This window comes from Schistocerca piceifrons, chromosome 1 (assembly GCF_021461385.2).
Source record: "Schistocerca piceifrons isolate TAMUIC-IGC-003096 chromosome 1, iqSchPice1.1, whole genome shotgun sequence".
Classification (NCBI taxonomy): Eukaryota; Metazoa; Arthropoda; class Insecta; order Orthoptera; family Acrididae; genus Schistocerca; species Schistocerca piceifrons.
In genome coordinates, this window is record NC_060138.1 from 164,957,224 (window position 1) to 164,975,541 (window position 18,318).

An 18,318-nucleotide genomic window follows, 5' to 3' on the forward strand; every position below is an offset into this window, starting at 1 on the left:
ATACAATAAAGGATCCTTCTTTCTATGTATTCGCAATACATTACATTTGTCTATGTTAAGGGTCAGTTGCCACTCCCTGCACCAAGTGCCTATCCGCTGCAGATCTTCCTGTATTTCGCTACAATTTTCTAATGCAGCAACTTCTCTGTATACTACAGCATCATCCGCGAAAAGCCGCATGGAACTTCCGACACTATCTACTAAGTCATTTATATATATTGTGAAAAGCAATGGTCCCATAACACTCCCCTGTGGCACGCCAGAGGTTACTTTAACGTCTGTAGACGTCTCTCCATTGATAACAACATGCTGTGTTCTGTTTGCTAAAAACTCTTCAATCCAGCCACACAGCTGGTCTGATATTCCGTAGGCTCTTACTTTGTTTATCAGGCGACAGTGCGGAACTGTATCGAACGCCTTCCGGAAGTCAAGAAAAATAGAATCTACCTGGGAGCCTGTATCTAATATTTTCTGGGTCTCATGAACAAATAAGGCGAGTTGGGTCTCACACGATCGCTGTTTCCGGAATCCATGTTGATTCCTACATAGTAGATTCTGGGTTTCCAGAAATGACATGATACGCGAGCAAAAAACATGTTCTAAAATTCTACAAGAGATCGACGTAAGAGATATAGGTCTATAGTTTTGCGCATCTGCTCGACGACCCTTCTTGAAGACTGGGACTATCTGTGCTCTTTTCCAATCATTTGGAACCCTCCGTTCCTCTAGAGACTTGCGGTACACGGCTGTTAGAAGGGGGGCAAGTTCTTTCGCGTACTCTGTGTAGAATCGAACTGGTATTCCGTCAGGTCCAGTGGACTTTCCTCTATTGAGTGATTCCAGTTTCTTTTCTATTCCTTGGACACTTATTTCGATGTCAGCCATTTTTTCGTTTGTGCGAGGATTTAGAGAAGGAACTGCAGTGCGGTCTTCCTCTGTGAAACAGCTTTGGAAAAAGGTGTTTAGTATTTCAGCTTTACACGTGTCATCCTCTGTTTCAATGCCATCATCATCCCGTAGTGTCTGGATATGCTGTTTCGAGCCACTTACTGATTTAACGTAAGACCAGAACTTCCTAGGATTTTCTGTCAAGTCGGTACATAGAATTTTACTTTCGAATTCAATGAACGCTTCACGCATAGCCCTCCTTACGCTAACTTTGACATCGTTTAGCTTCAGTTTGTCTGAGAGGTTCTGGCTGCGTTTAAACTTGGAGTGGAGCTCTCTTTGCTTTCGCAGTAGTTTCCTAACTTTGTTGTTGTACCACGGTGGGTTTTTCCCGTCCCTCACAGTTTTACTCGGCACGTACCTGTCTAAAACGCATTTTACGATTGCCTTGAACTTTTTCCATAAACACTCAACATTGTCAGTGTCGGAACAGAAATTTTCGTTTTGATCTGTTAGGTAGTCTGAAATCTGCCTTCTATTACTCTTGCTAAACAGATAAACCTTCCGCCCTTTTTTTATATTCCTATTAACTTCCATATTCAGGGATGCTGCAACGGCCTTATGATCACTGATTCCCTGTTCTGTACATACAGATTCGAAAAGTTCGGGTCTGTTTGTTATCAGTAGGTCCAATATGTTATCTCCACGAGTCGGTTCTCTGTTTAATTGCTCGAGGTAATTTTCGGATAGTGCACTCAGTATAATGTCACTCGATGCTCTGTCCCTACCACCCGTCCTAAACATCTGAGTGTCCCAGTCTATATCTGGTAAATTGAAATCTCCACCTAAGACTATAACATGCTGAGAAAATTTATGTGAAATGTATTCCAAATTTTCTCTCAGTTGTTCTGCCACTAATGCTGCTGAGTCGGGAGGTCGGTAAAAGGAGCCAATTATTAACCTAGTTCGGTTGTTTAGTGTAACCTCCACCCATAATAATTCACAGGAACTATCCACTTCTACTTCACTACAGGATAAACTACTACTAACAGCGATGAACACTCCACCACCGGTTGCATGCAATCTATCCTTTCTAAACACCGTCTGTACCTTTGTAAAAATTTCGGCAGAATTTATCTCTGGCTTAAGCCAGCTTTCTGTACCTATAACGATTTCAGCTTCGGTGCTTTCTATCAGCGCTTGAAGTTCCGGTACTTTACCAACGCAGCTTCGACAGTTGACAATTACAATACCGATTGCTGCTTGGTCCCCGCATGTCCTGTCTTTGCCCCGCACCCGTTGAGGCTGTTGCCCTTTCTGTGCTTGCCCAAGGCCATCTAACCTAAAAAACCGCCCAGCCCACGCCACACAACCCCTGCTACCCGTGTAGCCGCTTGTTGCGTGTAGTGGACTCCTGACCTATCCAGCGGAACCCGAAACCCCACCACCCTATGGCGCAAGTCGAGGAATCTGCAGCCCACACGGTCGCAGAACCGTCTCAGCCTCTGATTCAGACCCTCCACTCGGCTCTGTACCAAAGGTCCGCAGTCAGTCCTGTCGACGATGCTGCAGATGGTGAGCTCTGCTTTCATCCCGCTAGCGAGACTGGCAGTCTTCACCAAATCAGATAGCCGCCGGAAGCCAGAGAGGATTTCCTCCGATCCATAGCGACACACATCATTGGTGCCGACATGAGCGACCACCTGCAGATGGGTGCACCCTGTACCCTTCATGGCATCCGGAAGGACCCTTTCCACATCTGGAATGACTCCCCCCGGTATGCACACGGAGTGCACATAGGTTTTCTTCCCCTCTCTTGCTGCCATTTCCCTAAGGGGCCCCATTACGCGCCTGACGTTGGAGCTCCCAACTACCAGTAAGCCCACCCTCTGCGACTGCCCGGATCTTGCAGACTGAGGGGCAACCTCTGGAACAGGACAAGCAGCCATGTCAGGCCGAAGATCAGTATCAGCCTGAGACAGAGCCTGAAACCGGTTCGTCAGACAAACTGGAGAGGCTTTCCGTTCAGCCCTCCGGAATGTCTTTCGCCCCCTGCCACACCTTGAAACGACCTCCCACTCTACCACAGGTGAGGGATCAGCCTCAATGCGGGCAGTATCCCGGGCAACCACAGTCGTAGTCCGATCAGGGGATGTGTGGGACGAGCTGGCCGTCCCCGACAAACCCCCATCCCGACCCCCACAGTGATGCCCATTGGCAACAGCCTCAAGCTGTGTGACCGAAGCCAACACTGCCTGAAGCTGGGAGCGAAGGGATGCCAACTCAGCCTGCATCCGAACACAGCAATTGCAGTCCCTATCCATGCTAAAAACTGTTTTGCTAAGAACGTCTGAACTAATCTACAGAGAGCGCAAACAAATCGACAAAATTTAAACGGTTATTAAAATACAAGATTGCCTAGTAAATGCCGTAATGCTGCTACTTGCGCACTGCTGACACTGCTCGGCGGCGGAAGGAGACTAAGCGAAATTACACTATTCAGGTACTAAAACACGATGCTACACTCTCAAATACTATAATACGCTCGAAATTTATGAATTAAACAATGCAAGAACCAAAAACACGCAAAGAAATTAAGAATTAAACTATGTAACAAATGAGTGAGCTAGGAGTATACGACTTGCTGCTCAGCTGCTTATCCAACGGCGGCAGGGAGCACATCATTTTTTATTGTGGGAACGTCTTTTACCACAGATTCACTCATTCTTTGATCTGCCAGGTGACGGAATATTTTACATTACCAACTTCCAGTGTTAAGGTTTGGGCTCTTAGTTTGTGCATTCTTTCTGTGTGTTTAAGTTGTGTGGAAATAATTTTGCTGGTGCATTTGTCAGTTTCCTCCATGAATGCACAGAGTGCAGACCTGCCTCATGCTTGCTGTTCTTGTTTACAGTGGGATAATTTATTTTCTGTTGTCTGATCAGGTTTCACTTCTTTTTCTTGCAGCCAGCTGGCTGTTCTTCTTTTGTTGACTGCTGGTAATGACTGAACCATTCAGTGCCCTTTTTTTCCACATGCAATTTCATTAATATGCGTAACTAAGTTCCTTTGTACCATGGGTGATTTGTTCTGAGCATCTGCAGTTTCTTTAATTTACATTATTAATTGTAATTTAGTATGTCTATGCATTTGTAGAACAATATCCTTCACTACTGTCAGGTGTTAAGAGTTTTCTTAGAATTGCCAATCTGACTAGTGGGATTCATAACTGATTGCTGATCATGAAAATCAGTCTCCCTTACAAATAGTAATTAGAAAAATTAAATTGTGTAAGTTAATTAATTATCTAGCTACACTAATACACAAATATATCTTACCCTTCTAAGAAATATTCCCACTGTTGCACAAATACCATGTAATGATGTCCAGCTGTAAAACATTGTAGACTAGGTGCACTTTGTCTGTTAAAATCTTGGTGCAAAGGAATGCCACTATTACTTGTGCTATGATTAAACAGCAATGATGAGGTTGTCTTTCTGAAAGAAGTTCTGCACATCGAAAAATTTTGAAAAATTTAGTACTTATACTCTGTACAGAAAAGTCACCAGTGATAAAAAGAAAGTTTTTTTAAAAATCAACAGAATCTGTCATGTGGAATGTTGGGATTTGTTTCCTTCTGTCCTGGTATCTCTCCATCCCCTTGGTATGGTTCGAATCAAGATTTTATACATGAAAATGAAAACAATACATGGATTAGTAGACAATAATCAAGTACTGTCACAGTTACCAAATGTGGTGTCTATGTAAATAAAAAATGAAAGCAATAAATACAATTTTAATAATAATTACTTAAAAGATATGATTGCTGAAATAATTATTTGAAGAGATGTTACTGAAATGAATTCTTTAAATATTCTTGGAGCTATATAAATATAACAATTTTGAGTCTTGCCAAAGATTGCTAAAATGGCTCTATCAATAATAAAATGTGACTTGGTTGAAATGAATATTTGACATTGTTACATGCTGAGAAGTCTTACTCCCATATCATTATTTATAGGTGGAAGCCACGTATAAATATGTAGAATTTTCTCCTAAAATTTAAAACAGGAATTGTGAGGGCATTCAGATACGGAGTACCTATAAATGATTTACATAAAAATATAATGTACCTTATTTTTTAATAGTGTCTCTGGTAGGGTGCACTATACAATGTACTTATGTCAGTATCTGTGCTCCTGATCTGTATAGCCTTAGTCCAGAATTCACATACAATAAAATAGCCATACAGTGCAATGACAGCATTGTGCAGTTCACTCTGATGCAGAAGGAAGCAGACAGAGAAAGCTGAACATCAGTTAAAAAGTGAAGCACAGAATTCCATCAGTGATTGCCTAAAAACTGTCTAACTGTCCTCTATCTCTGAAAATGTGTCTCTGGACATAGATAAAAATTTAATTAATTTTGATGTTGATATTGCACTTCTTAGCAGGCAACAGTGTTTTTAATGTATCTGCTTTTATGAAAGCTGAAGTGGCACAGGTCATTAACAGTTGATGAAATCTCATATGTAACTGTGTTTGAAACCATTGGACATATTGACATGTTAGATGCATTAAAGACAATGTTTTCTGCTGGCGTAAGCTGGTGCAGCAAAAAGCAGTCAGTATTGGTCCACATTATTCATTTTGTGTCAGTTCAGTCACTCCCATCAGCCACCTTTCTGGGAGTCTTCTTAGAGTATAAGTACGTTTAAATTGTGATAAGGACTTCAGTGTGTGAGAATAACTTTAATTAAGAAATATTTCTGTTATTTGTGTCAAATCCTTAAGTTAATTTACTGGCTAACAAATCCTTTTCATTACAAGTTCTAAAAAAAGAACTGAAAAAATTAAAAATTTATGCATATCTTAGATAAATATGATAGATCTAGACAGCTATAGTACCAAAATAAAGCACCAAATGCTGAGTTCTCACAATTAACAACTTTTAGTTGATGTTTTTAAATAACAAGTGTGATGGAGTTATTAGATGTTGGTTTGTCCTTCAGTTGTGTCAAGAAATGTGAATGAGAGGTTTGCTGAAGTACATTTGAGTCATATTATAAGGATGAATCAAATATAAATTATCTTTGAATTGAGTGACCACTGAACACACTAACAGTTTCAAGGCTTTTAGGTACGTGAGGAAGGATTTTTGGTTGGAAGTCTGCTCCCAAGATGCCTCGTTCTCTCCGTGTTAAATTAATGCCACAACAAACAAAAAAAGAGGTGCATCATGTAGCTGCAAAATGTGTCACAATAAAATTAATCATGAAAGTGAATGTTAATTGTAACAATATAAGGAAAAGATAGATTGTTACTTACCATAAAGATGACACTTTAAGTTGCAGACAGACACAACAAAAAGATAGTTACACATTATATATGTGTGGTGTCTGTTCTTTGGACATGTCTGAAAGAACAGACATCACATACAGGGTGTTACAAAAAGGGACGGCCAAACTTTCAGGAAACATTCCTCACAGACAAATAAAGAAAAGATGTTATGTGGACATGTGTCCGGAAATGCTTAATTTCCATGTTAGAGCTCATTTTAGTTTCGTCAGTATGTATTGTACTTCCTCGATTCACCACCAGTTGGCCCAATTGAAGGAAGGTAATGTTGACTTCGGTGCTTGTGTTGACGTGCGACTCATTGCTCTACAGTACTAGCATCAAGCACATCAGTACGTAGCATCAACAGGTTAGTGTTCATCACGAACGTGATTTTACAGTCAGTGCAATGTTTACAAATGTGGAGTTGGCAGATGCCCATTTGATGTATGGATTAGCACGGGGCAATAGCCGTGGGGCGGTGTATCGAGACAGATTTCCAGAATGAAGGTGTCGTGACAGGAAGACGTTCGAAGCAATTGATCGGCGTCTTAGGGAGCACGGAACATTCCAGCCTATGACTCGCGACTGGGGAAGACCTAGAACGACGAGGACACCTGCAATGGACGAGGCAATTCTTCGTGCAGTTGACGATAACCCTAATGTCAGCGTCAGAGACGTTGCTGCTGTACAAGGTAACGTTGACCACGTCACAGTACGGAGAATGCTATGGGAGAACCAGTTGTTTCCGTACCATGTACAACGTGTGCAGGCACTATCAGCAGCTGATTGGCCTCCAAGGGTACACTTCTGCGAATGGTTCATCCAACAATGTGTCAATCCTCATTTCAGTGCAAATGTTCTCTTTACGGATGAGGCTTCATTCCAACGTGATCAAATTGTAAATTTTCACAATCAACATGTGTGGGCTGACGAGAATCCGCATGCAATTGTGCAATTGCATCATCAACACAGATTTTCTGTGAACGTTTGGGCAGGCATTGTTGGTGATGTCTTGATTGGACCCCATGTTCTTCCACCTACGCTCGATGGAGAATGTTATCATGATTTCATATGGGATGCTCTACCTGTGCTGCTAGAACATGTGCCTTTACAAGTATGACACAACATGTGGTTCATGCACGATGGAGCTCCTGCACATTTCAGTCAAAGTGTTCGTACGCTTCTCAACAACAGATTCGGTGACCGATGGATTGATAGAGGCGGACCAATTCCATGGCCTCCACGCTCTCCTGACCTCAACCCTCTTGACTTTCATTTATGGGGGCATTTGAAAGCTCTTGTCTCCGCAACCCCAGTACCAAATGTAGAGACTCTTCATGCTTGTATTGTGGACGGCTGTGATACAATACACCATTCTCCAGGGCTGCATCAGGGATTCCATGCGACGAAGGGTGGATGCATGTATACTCGCTAACGGAGGACATTTTGAACATTTCCTGTAACAAAGTGTTTGAAGTCACGCTGGTACATTCTGTTGCTGTGTGTTTCCATTCCATGATTAATGTGATTTGAAGAGAAGTAATAAAATGAGCTCTAACATGGAAAGTAAGCGTTTCCGGACACGTGTCCACATAACATATTTTCTTTCTTTGTGTGTGAGGAATGTTTCCTGAAAATTTGGCTGTACCTTTTTGTAACACCCTGGATATATAATTAAGATGAGGATGGTCAATGATCTGTTCAGTGCAGGTGCACACCAGGCTTGAACTCTTATGGAAATTGGCTAAATGCTGCGAGTAATGAGCAAGGAAAACTCCTAGATGCAGAAGTATTAAACCAGAATTTCCCTATAGATCGTGCTAGCCATCTGTGTAGGGCCTGTGAGACCACATCTGCAGCCCCATGTGCTTCCCATAATGGCTGACGATGAACGTCAACACACAGTAACCCGAAGTTCCATACATTGGTATCTGTTTCAAACCTGTAAGCATGTTGAGTTTTGTGCCTATGAAGTACGATTTGCGAGCAGCATTGGTTTTCTGTTATCATTTGAAGAACAGTGCTGCAGAATCACATTGAATGCTTGTCGATGCTTCTGGCGATCATTCTCTTTGGAAAACACAATGTTTCGAGTGGTTAAAAAAATTTTAAGTGGTGATTTTGACATGGGAAATGATGAGCGCGGGAAACCACAGAACACGTTTGAAGACAATGTATTGCAGGCATTATTGGATGAAGATGGTAGTCAAACTCAACAGAAACTCAGGGAACAATTGAATGTGATGCAGAAAGCTGTTTCTCTTCAGTTGAAAGCTATGGGAAACATGCAAAAAGTGGGAAAATGGGTTCCGCATGAACTGAATGAAGAACAACAAGCAAATCAAAAGACCACTCACCAGATACAAAAAAAGTCATTTCTCCATCAAATAGCGACAGGTGATGAAAAATGGATATATTTTGAGAATCCTGAACATCATAAATCACGAGTGAATCCAGGAAAACCATCAACATCCACTCACGACCAAATCACTTTGGAAAGAAGACAATGCTCTATGTTTGATGAGATCAGAAGAAGCTGCTGAAACCTTAACGCTGATCGCTACCAACAGCAAATGATTGATTTAAATTGAGTATTATATGAAAAATGACTGGAATATGGAAAAAGGCAACACAAAGTCATAGTGCTCCATGATAGTGCCGCATCACACACAACAAAACCGGTCAGGGAAACAATTGAGGTGTTGTTGGGAAATACTATGGTCTGCAGCTTATTCTCCAGATGTGGTTCCATCCAATTATTATCTGTTTGCATCACTGGAACAAGCTCTCACTGAACAATGCTTCAATCCATATGAAAATTACAAAAATGGCTCGCTGCCTGGTTCGCTTCAAAAGAAGAACTGTTTTAGGTGTGGCATTCATAGTGTGCCAGAGAGGTGGGAGAAATGTGTAAATAGCAATGTAGATTATTTTGAATAAAATATTGTTTATCAGTTTCAAACAACAGATGTTTAATTATTGCAACCAAATTCTTGTTTCATACTTCTGCACCTGGTACATTAGTAACATGTGAATAAGTTGCTAGAGTGGTCTATGCAGTTGCAATGACCACTGTGCCTGGATGATGCAGGAGATCTGGGTTAGAATCTCAGTCCAGTACAAATTTTCTAGTTTTCTCTTTGACATAAATCAAAGCCCACTCATAGCCAACGTCTGTAATTTCTTTGTGACTTACACATTAGCTTTCAGCCAAAATCCTCTTGGGAATAGGAAACACATACACATTCATTCACACAAGAAAGTACATCTCATGCACACATCTGGTTCGAGTTGCCAGAGATGGCAGTCATATGTGTGTGACGGTGCTTGCGCGTGAGAATGACTGTGTGTGCATTTCGTTTTCTGATGAAGTCGTTGGCTGAAAGCTAGTGAGTGAGTGTCTTTTTGTTGCTCCTGTCAACAACTTAACATTTCATATTCTTGGTAAGAAGCAATCTACCTTTTCCTTATATTGTTGATGTTCCGACTTGGGAGTATCGATTGTTTGAATGTTAATTTTGACATTTATTTTGCTATTTATTGCCTCATTTTGAGGTAAGAACCTTTCCATTACCCTCAGCAAGGTACTGGTATAATGAAGAAAGAACAAGAGCACGTCAGTTACAACACCCACTGGCACTACAGCACAGAACATTAGGACTATCTATGAACTTGATGAAGGCAGTCAACACTAAATTGTGCTCATAATCTCCGTCACACTTTAGCTGCGGTGGTGGCAGTCAGTCATTTGGAAGGGGTTGGCAATGTGTGGAGAGACAGGGTATAATGTTATGATTTCGAGTGAAGATCAAAAATAGGCTGTAATTGAAATTTCTTGTTCCTCTCGTACAAAGGACAAATAATAAAATAAATACTTTTGGTATAAATCATCATATTTAATGAAACTTAGACCCAGCATAACAGCACTGAAAAAACATGATCAGTGTAGAATAATGAAGGATCAGGTAGAGGGTACTGATGAAAGTCAAGGCATGGTTGTCTAGTGGTTGATTTCCTCCGGAAATGTTTGACCATTAATCCTGCAATCTTCATTATCAACTTCAGGATTCCTGCTGGTCAAAAACATGGAGTGACATGATCAGAAATGTGCTGCTCTCTCGTGACATTACTAGGCCAACACTGCAACAATAACACAACAGTTGCTGGCTTCTGTGCAGTGGACCATCCTTCAATAACAACTTCTCCGAAAAGCTGGAGGAAGCATCACTCATGTGAATTGACAAAATCCCAGATATAAACAATCTGATCACATGTACCACAAGCTCTTGTTGCAAATATCCTTCCATGGATTCTTGCTGTGTTCCTCAAAGAGGCTTACCAATTGGTAATATTTCCTAGCCCATTATTATTTGACTCCTGTTCTCATTCCAATAGGTCATGTGTAACAACATTACGAGTTTCAAGGTGCAAGTGCTAAGACCTGTTCCATGCACCTATTTACAGAAGTGAAGAAGAGCTGTTTGGCAATAATTAAACTACCCATAATTTTATCTGATTGAGATTGTAATTTCAAGTTTTGATACATGAATTAAAAACTGTGAATTTTATACTTTTTTAGCAGTTATAAGTTTTTCTCTCACACTTACTTAAAAAATGTAATCTTAATAGATCAGTTAAAGCTGTTATAATTATTGTGTTGAACAAAACAGTCTAAACCTCTACTTACATCAAACAAATACAGATAAAACATCTACTTACTTTCTTGAAACTGACAGCAAAAACAGGTAAACTGACAGACATTTAGAATTAATGAGTCTTGTAGTCCTGAAAAATAGAAAAAAGAATGCTTTTGGAGTTGGTTGGCGCATTACGTATTCCTAGTGGCACTGTATTGGGCTGCCAGCATGAGAGGCGGTTATTTTCTGATTAGCAGCTTCAATATACTAGTAGATACTGATAAGAAATAATTGCCTCCTCCCCTCAAACAACACAAGATATTGTCAGTGGGAGAGGAGAGAATAATTATCTAACTGATGCATAATAATCCACAAAGAACTGCACACTGCAGTCATTCTTCCTCATCAGAATTAAATGTGAACATGATTGAATCATGTCAGTAGCTATTATTTTCAATATATATTTCTGAAGTATTTGGTTTTCCACTAGTGGCACCCAGCTCTCTTTCTAGCCGAGGGCTGGATGATACCCAGTATTCCCTTGGTGTTAGATACTGGACAGACAGATATTTTCTGATTCAAATCATTTTCAATGACAAGCAGCCTCTGTTGTCATTTATCTGTTACCTGAGGGGAGTTCTGATGAGCATTCTTGTCTCACCGGTAAGTCTATTATCAAATGATGCTGTGGGATTTAGACTCTTTTGTTTTGCCGCATCACTTACTAGGCTATATGTATTTTCTATCAGCAGTCACGTTAAGTCAGATATTTATAATGTCAGAAAACTTTATTTTCTGAAAATAATGACACTTTTTTTGCATGATGAATATGCTTGTCCAACTGTTTGTTTGGCTCCTTGCAAACATGTCTAAAGAACACTGGGAACCCAATGTGCTGTTGGAATTCAGGTAGTTCATTTTCATTCATTCTTCCATTTTAATTACACTCATTTTAGTAGTAGTTTGGCAAGTTTGTGCCTAGGTTTGTCACTAGATGAGAAAAGGTTTTTCACAGTCTAGTAGAATACACAGTATCTCCACCAAAATTAATAGAGCCTTAATCATAACAAACTACACTGTATCTTACAAAGTACAAATTGAGGTGAACTGTCAGATAGAGGTAAATAACTCTGTGTCCACATTGATTCAATATTTACACAATGCTTGCATCTGTGTTTGCATTCTCAGTTGCCTTAACTAAAATTGAATGTGAAGTGCATGAGTTACTAAATATTGGCTCTGAGCACTATGGGACTTAACATCTGAGGTCATCAGTCCCCTAGAACTTACAAGGGAACCTTCCCATCGCACCCCCCTCAGATTTAGTTATAAGTTGGCACAGTAGGTAGGCCTTGAAAAACTGAACACAGATCAATCGAGAAAACAGGAAGAAGTTGTGTGGAACTATGAAAAAAATAAGCAAAATATACCAACTGAGTAGTCCATGAGCAATATAGGCAACATCAAGGAAATTGTGGGCTGAGGTTAGCGTGAGCAACTGCAGAACGAGAGATCCTTGGTTCAAATCTTCCCTCCACTGAAAATTTTACTTTCTTTATTTTCGCAAAGTTATGATCTGTCCGTTTGTTCATTGACGTCTCTGTTCGCTGTAATAAGTTTAGTGTCTGTGTTTTGCGACCGCACCGCAAAACTGTGCGATTAGTAGACGAAAGGACGTGCTCTCCAATGGGAACTGAAAACATTTGACCGCAAGGTCATAGATCAACCGATTCCTCCACAGGAAAACACATCTGATATATTCTATACGACACTGGTGATGGCATGTGCGTCACATGACTGGAATATGTTGTCGACCCACCTAACTTATACACTTTAGCGAATGGGTAAAAAGATTCTTCTACCTTGCCCAATTTAGGTTTTCTTGTGGATGTGATAATTACCCCCAAAAAGGTGATGAAAACATAAGAGTTTGTCACATAAACTGAAAATAAAAAATTAAAATTTTCACTCGGGGAAGACTTGAACCTAGGACCTCCCGTTCCGCAGATGGTCTCGCTAACCACGGGACCACCGCGCCCCTTCAGTCCCACTCTCCTTGTTGTTGCCTATCCTCGCATGGACTACTCAGTTTGTTTATTTTCTAATTTTTTCATAGTTCCACACAACTTCTTCCTGTTTTCTCAATTGATCTGTGTTCAGTTTTTCAAGGCCTATCCACTGTGCCAACTTATAACTAAATCTGAGGGGGGTGCGATGGGGAGGTTCCCTTGTTAGAACTACTTAAACCTAACTAACCTAAGGACATCACACACATCCATGCCCAAGGCAGGATTCGAACCTGCGACCGTAGCAGTCGCGCAGTTCCAGACGGCCACCAAATATTGGCAACACTAACAAACATTTTTACTTGCAGCCAGAAGTTCATGTTACCAATGTGTAGGATTAATGAAGAGAGAATACCAACATAATTACAGTATCTTATTGTTCAAATTCAACTGATGTCTGGTATATATGTTCATGCATACTTTTTTTTTTTACAGGTTTGTCATAAGTGGCACGTATTATGGTTTGTCATGGAACACATCAAATCTTGGAGGAAATGATTATCTCAATTTTTTCATAGCAGGAGCAGTAGAATTTCCAGCAAATATAATTTTACTGTGTACCCTGAATAGATGGGGTCGTAAAACATTGATGTGTGGAACAATGCTTCTAGCTGGTGCTGCTCTCCTTTTAACACTTTTTGTGCCTTATAGTATGTATTTTTCTGTATGTTTTTTAACAGAGTAATGTAGAAAAAAGAAAGCTGTTGTGTGCGTGGATTCTTACACATTTTGTTCCTATAATATTTATCATGTTTTCATCACTGGTGTGTGTGTGTGTGTGTATGTAGGGATTTTCTTGTTACTTCTTTTATGATGGATGAATAAATAAATATGGCTACTTGGACATATAAATAAAAACAGAATGCAAAGTATTTATTTTATGCTGTAAAAATCACTTTAAATTGTCACAAATCAACACAATGCATCTACACTGCCAAAGCTAATTTAATCATCAGAACACTTATTTCTTTGGTGTCTCGTGGGCTTAGGGTTGAGCTGCAGTAGTCACAGAGTGTTGCACACAAGCACACATGAATGGAAATAAATTCAGAATATTGCTAGTACTCAAACATTTACTGACAGAGTACATATCAGAGTGCAATAGTTCCCATGAAGACCAAGGTTACACACACATTTTCTGTATTGCCAGACCTGATGTGCACAGATGTACGGTAAAGCCCAGTTAACCGAACTCAGGTCAACCGAAACATGGGTTATCTGAAACAACAAAAATCACCAATTGGAAAAAAAAATACTGTACTGACAGAAAAAATTTGAGACAAGAGACTGCTGGGCTGTGGTTGACAGGGAGAGGTGAACATCTCCCCTTGGGTTACTTACCCACCGACTCACTGGTCTAAACAAACGTACACTACCAACAATAGTACATTTGAGTGATTATTTCTCTTCTGTTGCAAGTTTTTGTTTTTTGTGTTATGCTGCAAAGTATGAAATACAATATACTGTATATTAATGTACTGTAATCCTGTAACTGTAATTTTAATCATAATGAAGAACATAAGCATTGCCAACAAAGAGATTTTGGAATTCATTCGATCCTGAAAGCTCTCATAAATATGTATAGTACAAAATACTGCAGTATGTATTAGATGTTCATGGCTAAAACAAAAAAAATTGTTATCTGAAATGACTTCCCCCCATTTAGTTCAGTTAAATGGGGTTGTATCACAGTCATAAGATAAATACCTCCAGAAAAATGGCATTAAAAATATGTTATGATAAAAAAGGTTGAGATTATGTAATAAATGATGGGTTTCCACCCATTCATTGTGAAACTTGAAATCAGTAATAATAACACGGTTAAGACACTCAGAAAGAAGATTCAAACATTTGGAATGTGGGAGTGAGTTTTAGAATGAAGGAGACAAACAGTTTCATATGAAATCTTCACCATGTTGTACCTTTTTTTTCGCCGTCGTCTATATGACCCTTCTCTTATATCAGCTTTCACATCCAAAGAGAATGAACACATTTTTATGTATTTGGTTGTTAATTCGTTCTAAGTGTATATAAATATAATAACACAAGCTTTGAATATAAATTTTTATGTCTGCTTATGGAAATTAAAATAGAGAACTGCAAAATAAATCATGTGTACTGTGACTGAACAGTCCATGCGTGTATATTCGATCAGCAAATGTGTAGCAAGAAACTGAAGAATCACGTGTGTGTGTGTGTGTGTGTGTGTGTGTGTGTGTGTGTGTGTATCCTGACTAACTGCATCTTTTCACTTTTAGATATGACATGGCTGATAATCACATTTGCCATGATTGGAAAGCTTGGTATAACAGCAGCATATGGTACATTGTACATATTCTCAGCAGAACAATTTCCAACTGTTATTCGTAATGTTGCCCTTGGTGCTAGCTCAACATGTGCTAGAGTGGGAGGCATACTTGCACCATATGTTAATCTTTTGGTAAGTAAACTGATAAATTTATCTGCAGTAACCAGTAAGAAAGAACTAAAAAAGTTTATTCTTATAGTTGTTAAGTCAATTTTCAGTATATCGATACATTAATTTTGTTTACAGCACTGTTTTTCAACTGAACTAGTTAAACCTTTCAAACTTAAGTACAGTTAATTCCACAAGAAAGTCTATGCCATTATTTGTATGAAATAAATGACACTATTATAAATACATGTTCACATGAAAATACATATTACTACTAATTGCACAATTACCTAATAGTTCATTGAATTGCCGTCATTATTGATTATAGCACCTTAGTACTCCACCTCCTCATCATCATCATTTAAGACTGATTATGCCTTTCAGCGTTCAGTCTGGAGCATAGCCCCCTTATAACATTCCTCCATGATCCCCTATTCAGTGCTAACATTGGTGCCTCTTCTGATGTTAAACCTATTACTTCAAAATCATTCTTAACCGAATCCAGGTACCCTCTCCTTGGTCTGCCCCGACTCCTCCTACCCTCTACTGCTGAACCCATGAGTCTCTTGGGTAACCTTGCTTCTCCCATGACCCCACCATCTAAGACTGTTCGCCCTGACTGCTACATCTATAGAGTTCATTCCCAGTTTTTCTTTGATTTCCTCATTGTGGACACCCTCCTGCCATTGTTCCCATCTACTAGTACCTGCAATCATCCTAGCTACTTTCATATCCATAACCTCAACCTTGTTGATAAGGTAACCTGAATCCACCCAGCTTTCGCTCCCATACAACAAAGTTGGTCGGAAGATTGAACGGTGCACAGATAACTTAGTCTTGGTACTGACTTCCTTCTTGCAGAAGAGAATAGATCGTAGCTGAGCGCTCACTGCATTAGCTTTGCTACACCTCGCTTCCAGTTCTTTCATTATGTTGCCATCCTGTGAGAATATGCATCCTAAGTACTTGAAACCGTCCACCTGTTCTAACTTTGTTCCTCCTATTTGGCATTCAATCCGTTTATATTTCTTTCCCACTGACATTACTTTCGTTTTGGAGATGCTAATCTTCATACCATAGTCCTTACATTTCTGATCTAGCTCTGAAATATTACTTTGCAAACTTTCAATCGAATCTGCCATCACAACTAAGTCATCCGCATATGTGAGACTGCTTATTTTGTGTTCACATATCTTAATCTCACCCAGCCAGTCTACTGTTTTCAACATATGATCCATAAATAATATGAACAACAATGGAGACAGGTTGCAGCCTTGTCTTACCCCTGAAACTACTCTGAACCATGAACTCTATTTACCGTCAACTCTAACTGCTGCCTGATTATCCATGTAAAGACCTTTAATTGCTTGCAAAAGTTTGCCTCCTATTCCATAATCTCGTAGAACAGACAATAACTTCCTCTTAGGAACCCGGTCATATGCCTTTTCTAGATCTATAAAGCATAGATACAATTCCCTGTTCCACTCATAACACTTCTCCATTATTTGCTGTGAGCTAAAGATCTGGTCCTGACAACCTCTAAGAGGCCTAAACCCACACTGATTTTCATCCAATTGGTCCTCAACTAATACTCGCACTTTCCTTTTAACAATACCTGAGAAGATTTTACCCACAATGCTGATTAAAGAGATACCTCTGTAGTTGTTACAATCTTTTCTGTTTCCATGTTTAAAGATTGGTGTGATTACTGCTTTTTTCCAGTCTGATGGAACCTGTCCTGATTCCCAGGCCATTTCAGTTATCTTGTGTAGCCATTTAAGACCTGACATTCCACTGTATTTGATGAGTTCCGACTTAATTTCATCCACCCCAGCTGCTTTATTGCACTGCAATCTATTAACCATTTTCTCCACTTCCTCAAATGTGATCCTATTTCCATCATCATCCCTATCCCATTCTACCTCGAAATCTGAAACATTGCTGACTGTATTTTCACCTACATTGAGCAGCTCTTCAAAATATTCCCTCCATCTGCCCAAGGCATCCACAGGATTCACCAGCAGTTTTCCTGACCTGTCCAAAATACTTGTCATTTCCTTCTTACCTCCCTTTCGAAGACTGCTAATTACACTCCAGAATGGTTTTCCAGCAGCTTGACCCATAGTCTCCAACCTGTTTCCAAAGTCTTCCCAAGATTTCTTCTTGGATGCTGCAATTATCTGTTTGGCTTTGTTTCTTTCTTCAACATAAATTTCTCTGTCTACCTGAGTTCTAGTATGTAGCCATTTTTGATACGCCTTCTTTTTCCTTTTACAGGCTGCCTTGACTGTGTAATTCCACCAAGCTGTTTGCTTCATCCTACTTTTACACAGTACCGTTCCAAGACATTCTTTAGCCACTTCTAGTACTGTGTCCCTGTACCTTGTCCATTCCTTTTCCAATGACTGTAATTGACTACATTCAACTAACTGGTACCTTTCTGAGATCGCTGTTATGTACTTGTGCCTGATTTCCTTATCCTGAAGTTTCTCCACTCTTATCCTCCTACATATGGACCTGACCTCCTGCACTTTCGGCCTCACAATCCCAATTTCACTGCAGATTAAATAATGATCAGTGTCATCAAAGAATCCCCTCAATACACGTGTATCCCTCACAGCCTTCCTGAATTCCTGATCTGTTATTATATAGTCAATGACAGATCTGGTTCCCCTGCCTTCCCAAGTATATCGGTGAATGTTCTTATGTTTAAAAAAGGAGTTTGTGATTACTAAGCCCATACTGGCACAGAAATCCAAGAGTAGTTTCCCGTTCCTGTTGGCCTCCATATCCTCTCCAAATTTACCCATAACCTTTTCATACCCTTCTGTTCGATTTCCAATCCTGGCATTAAAATCACCCATGAGCAGAACACTGTCCTTGTCCTTTACTCTAGCAACACATCACTGAGTGCCTCATAAAAACTTTCCATCTTATCCTGATCTGTCCCTTCACAATGCTAATATACTGAC

The 18,318-nt window shown here is 39.9% G+C and overlaps 1 protein-coding gene across 3 annotated transcripts in view; it reads left to right on the plus strand.

Annotated features, from left to right (window-relative positions):
* Positions 1–18,318, plus strand: part of LOC124785202 (organic cation transporter protein-like) — a 332,709-nt gene that overhangs the window by 306,872 nt on the left and 7,519 nt on the right. For all 3 annotated transcript variants that reach the window (XM_047254162.1, XM_047254160.1, XM_047254163.1), the window contains 2 exons: positions 13,366–13,580; positions 15,189–15,370. In XM_047254162.1, coding sequence (XP_047110118.1) covers positions 13,366–13,580; positions 15,189–15,370 — 397 coding nt within the window. The remainder of the gene's footprint in view (positions 1–13,365; positions 13,581–15,188; positions 15,371–18,318) is intronic.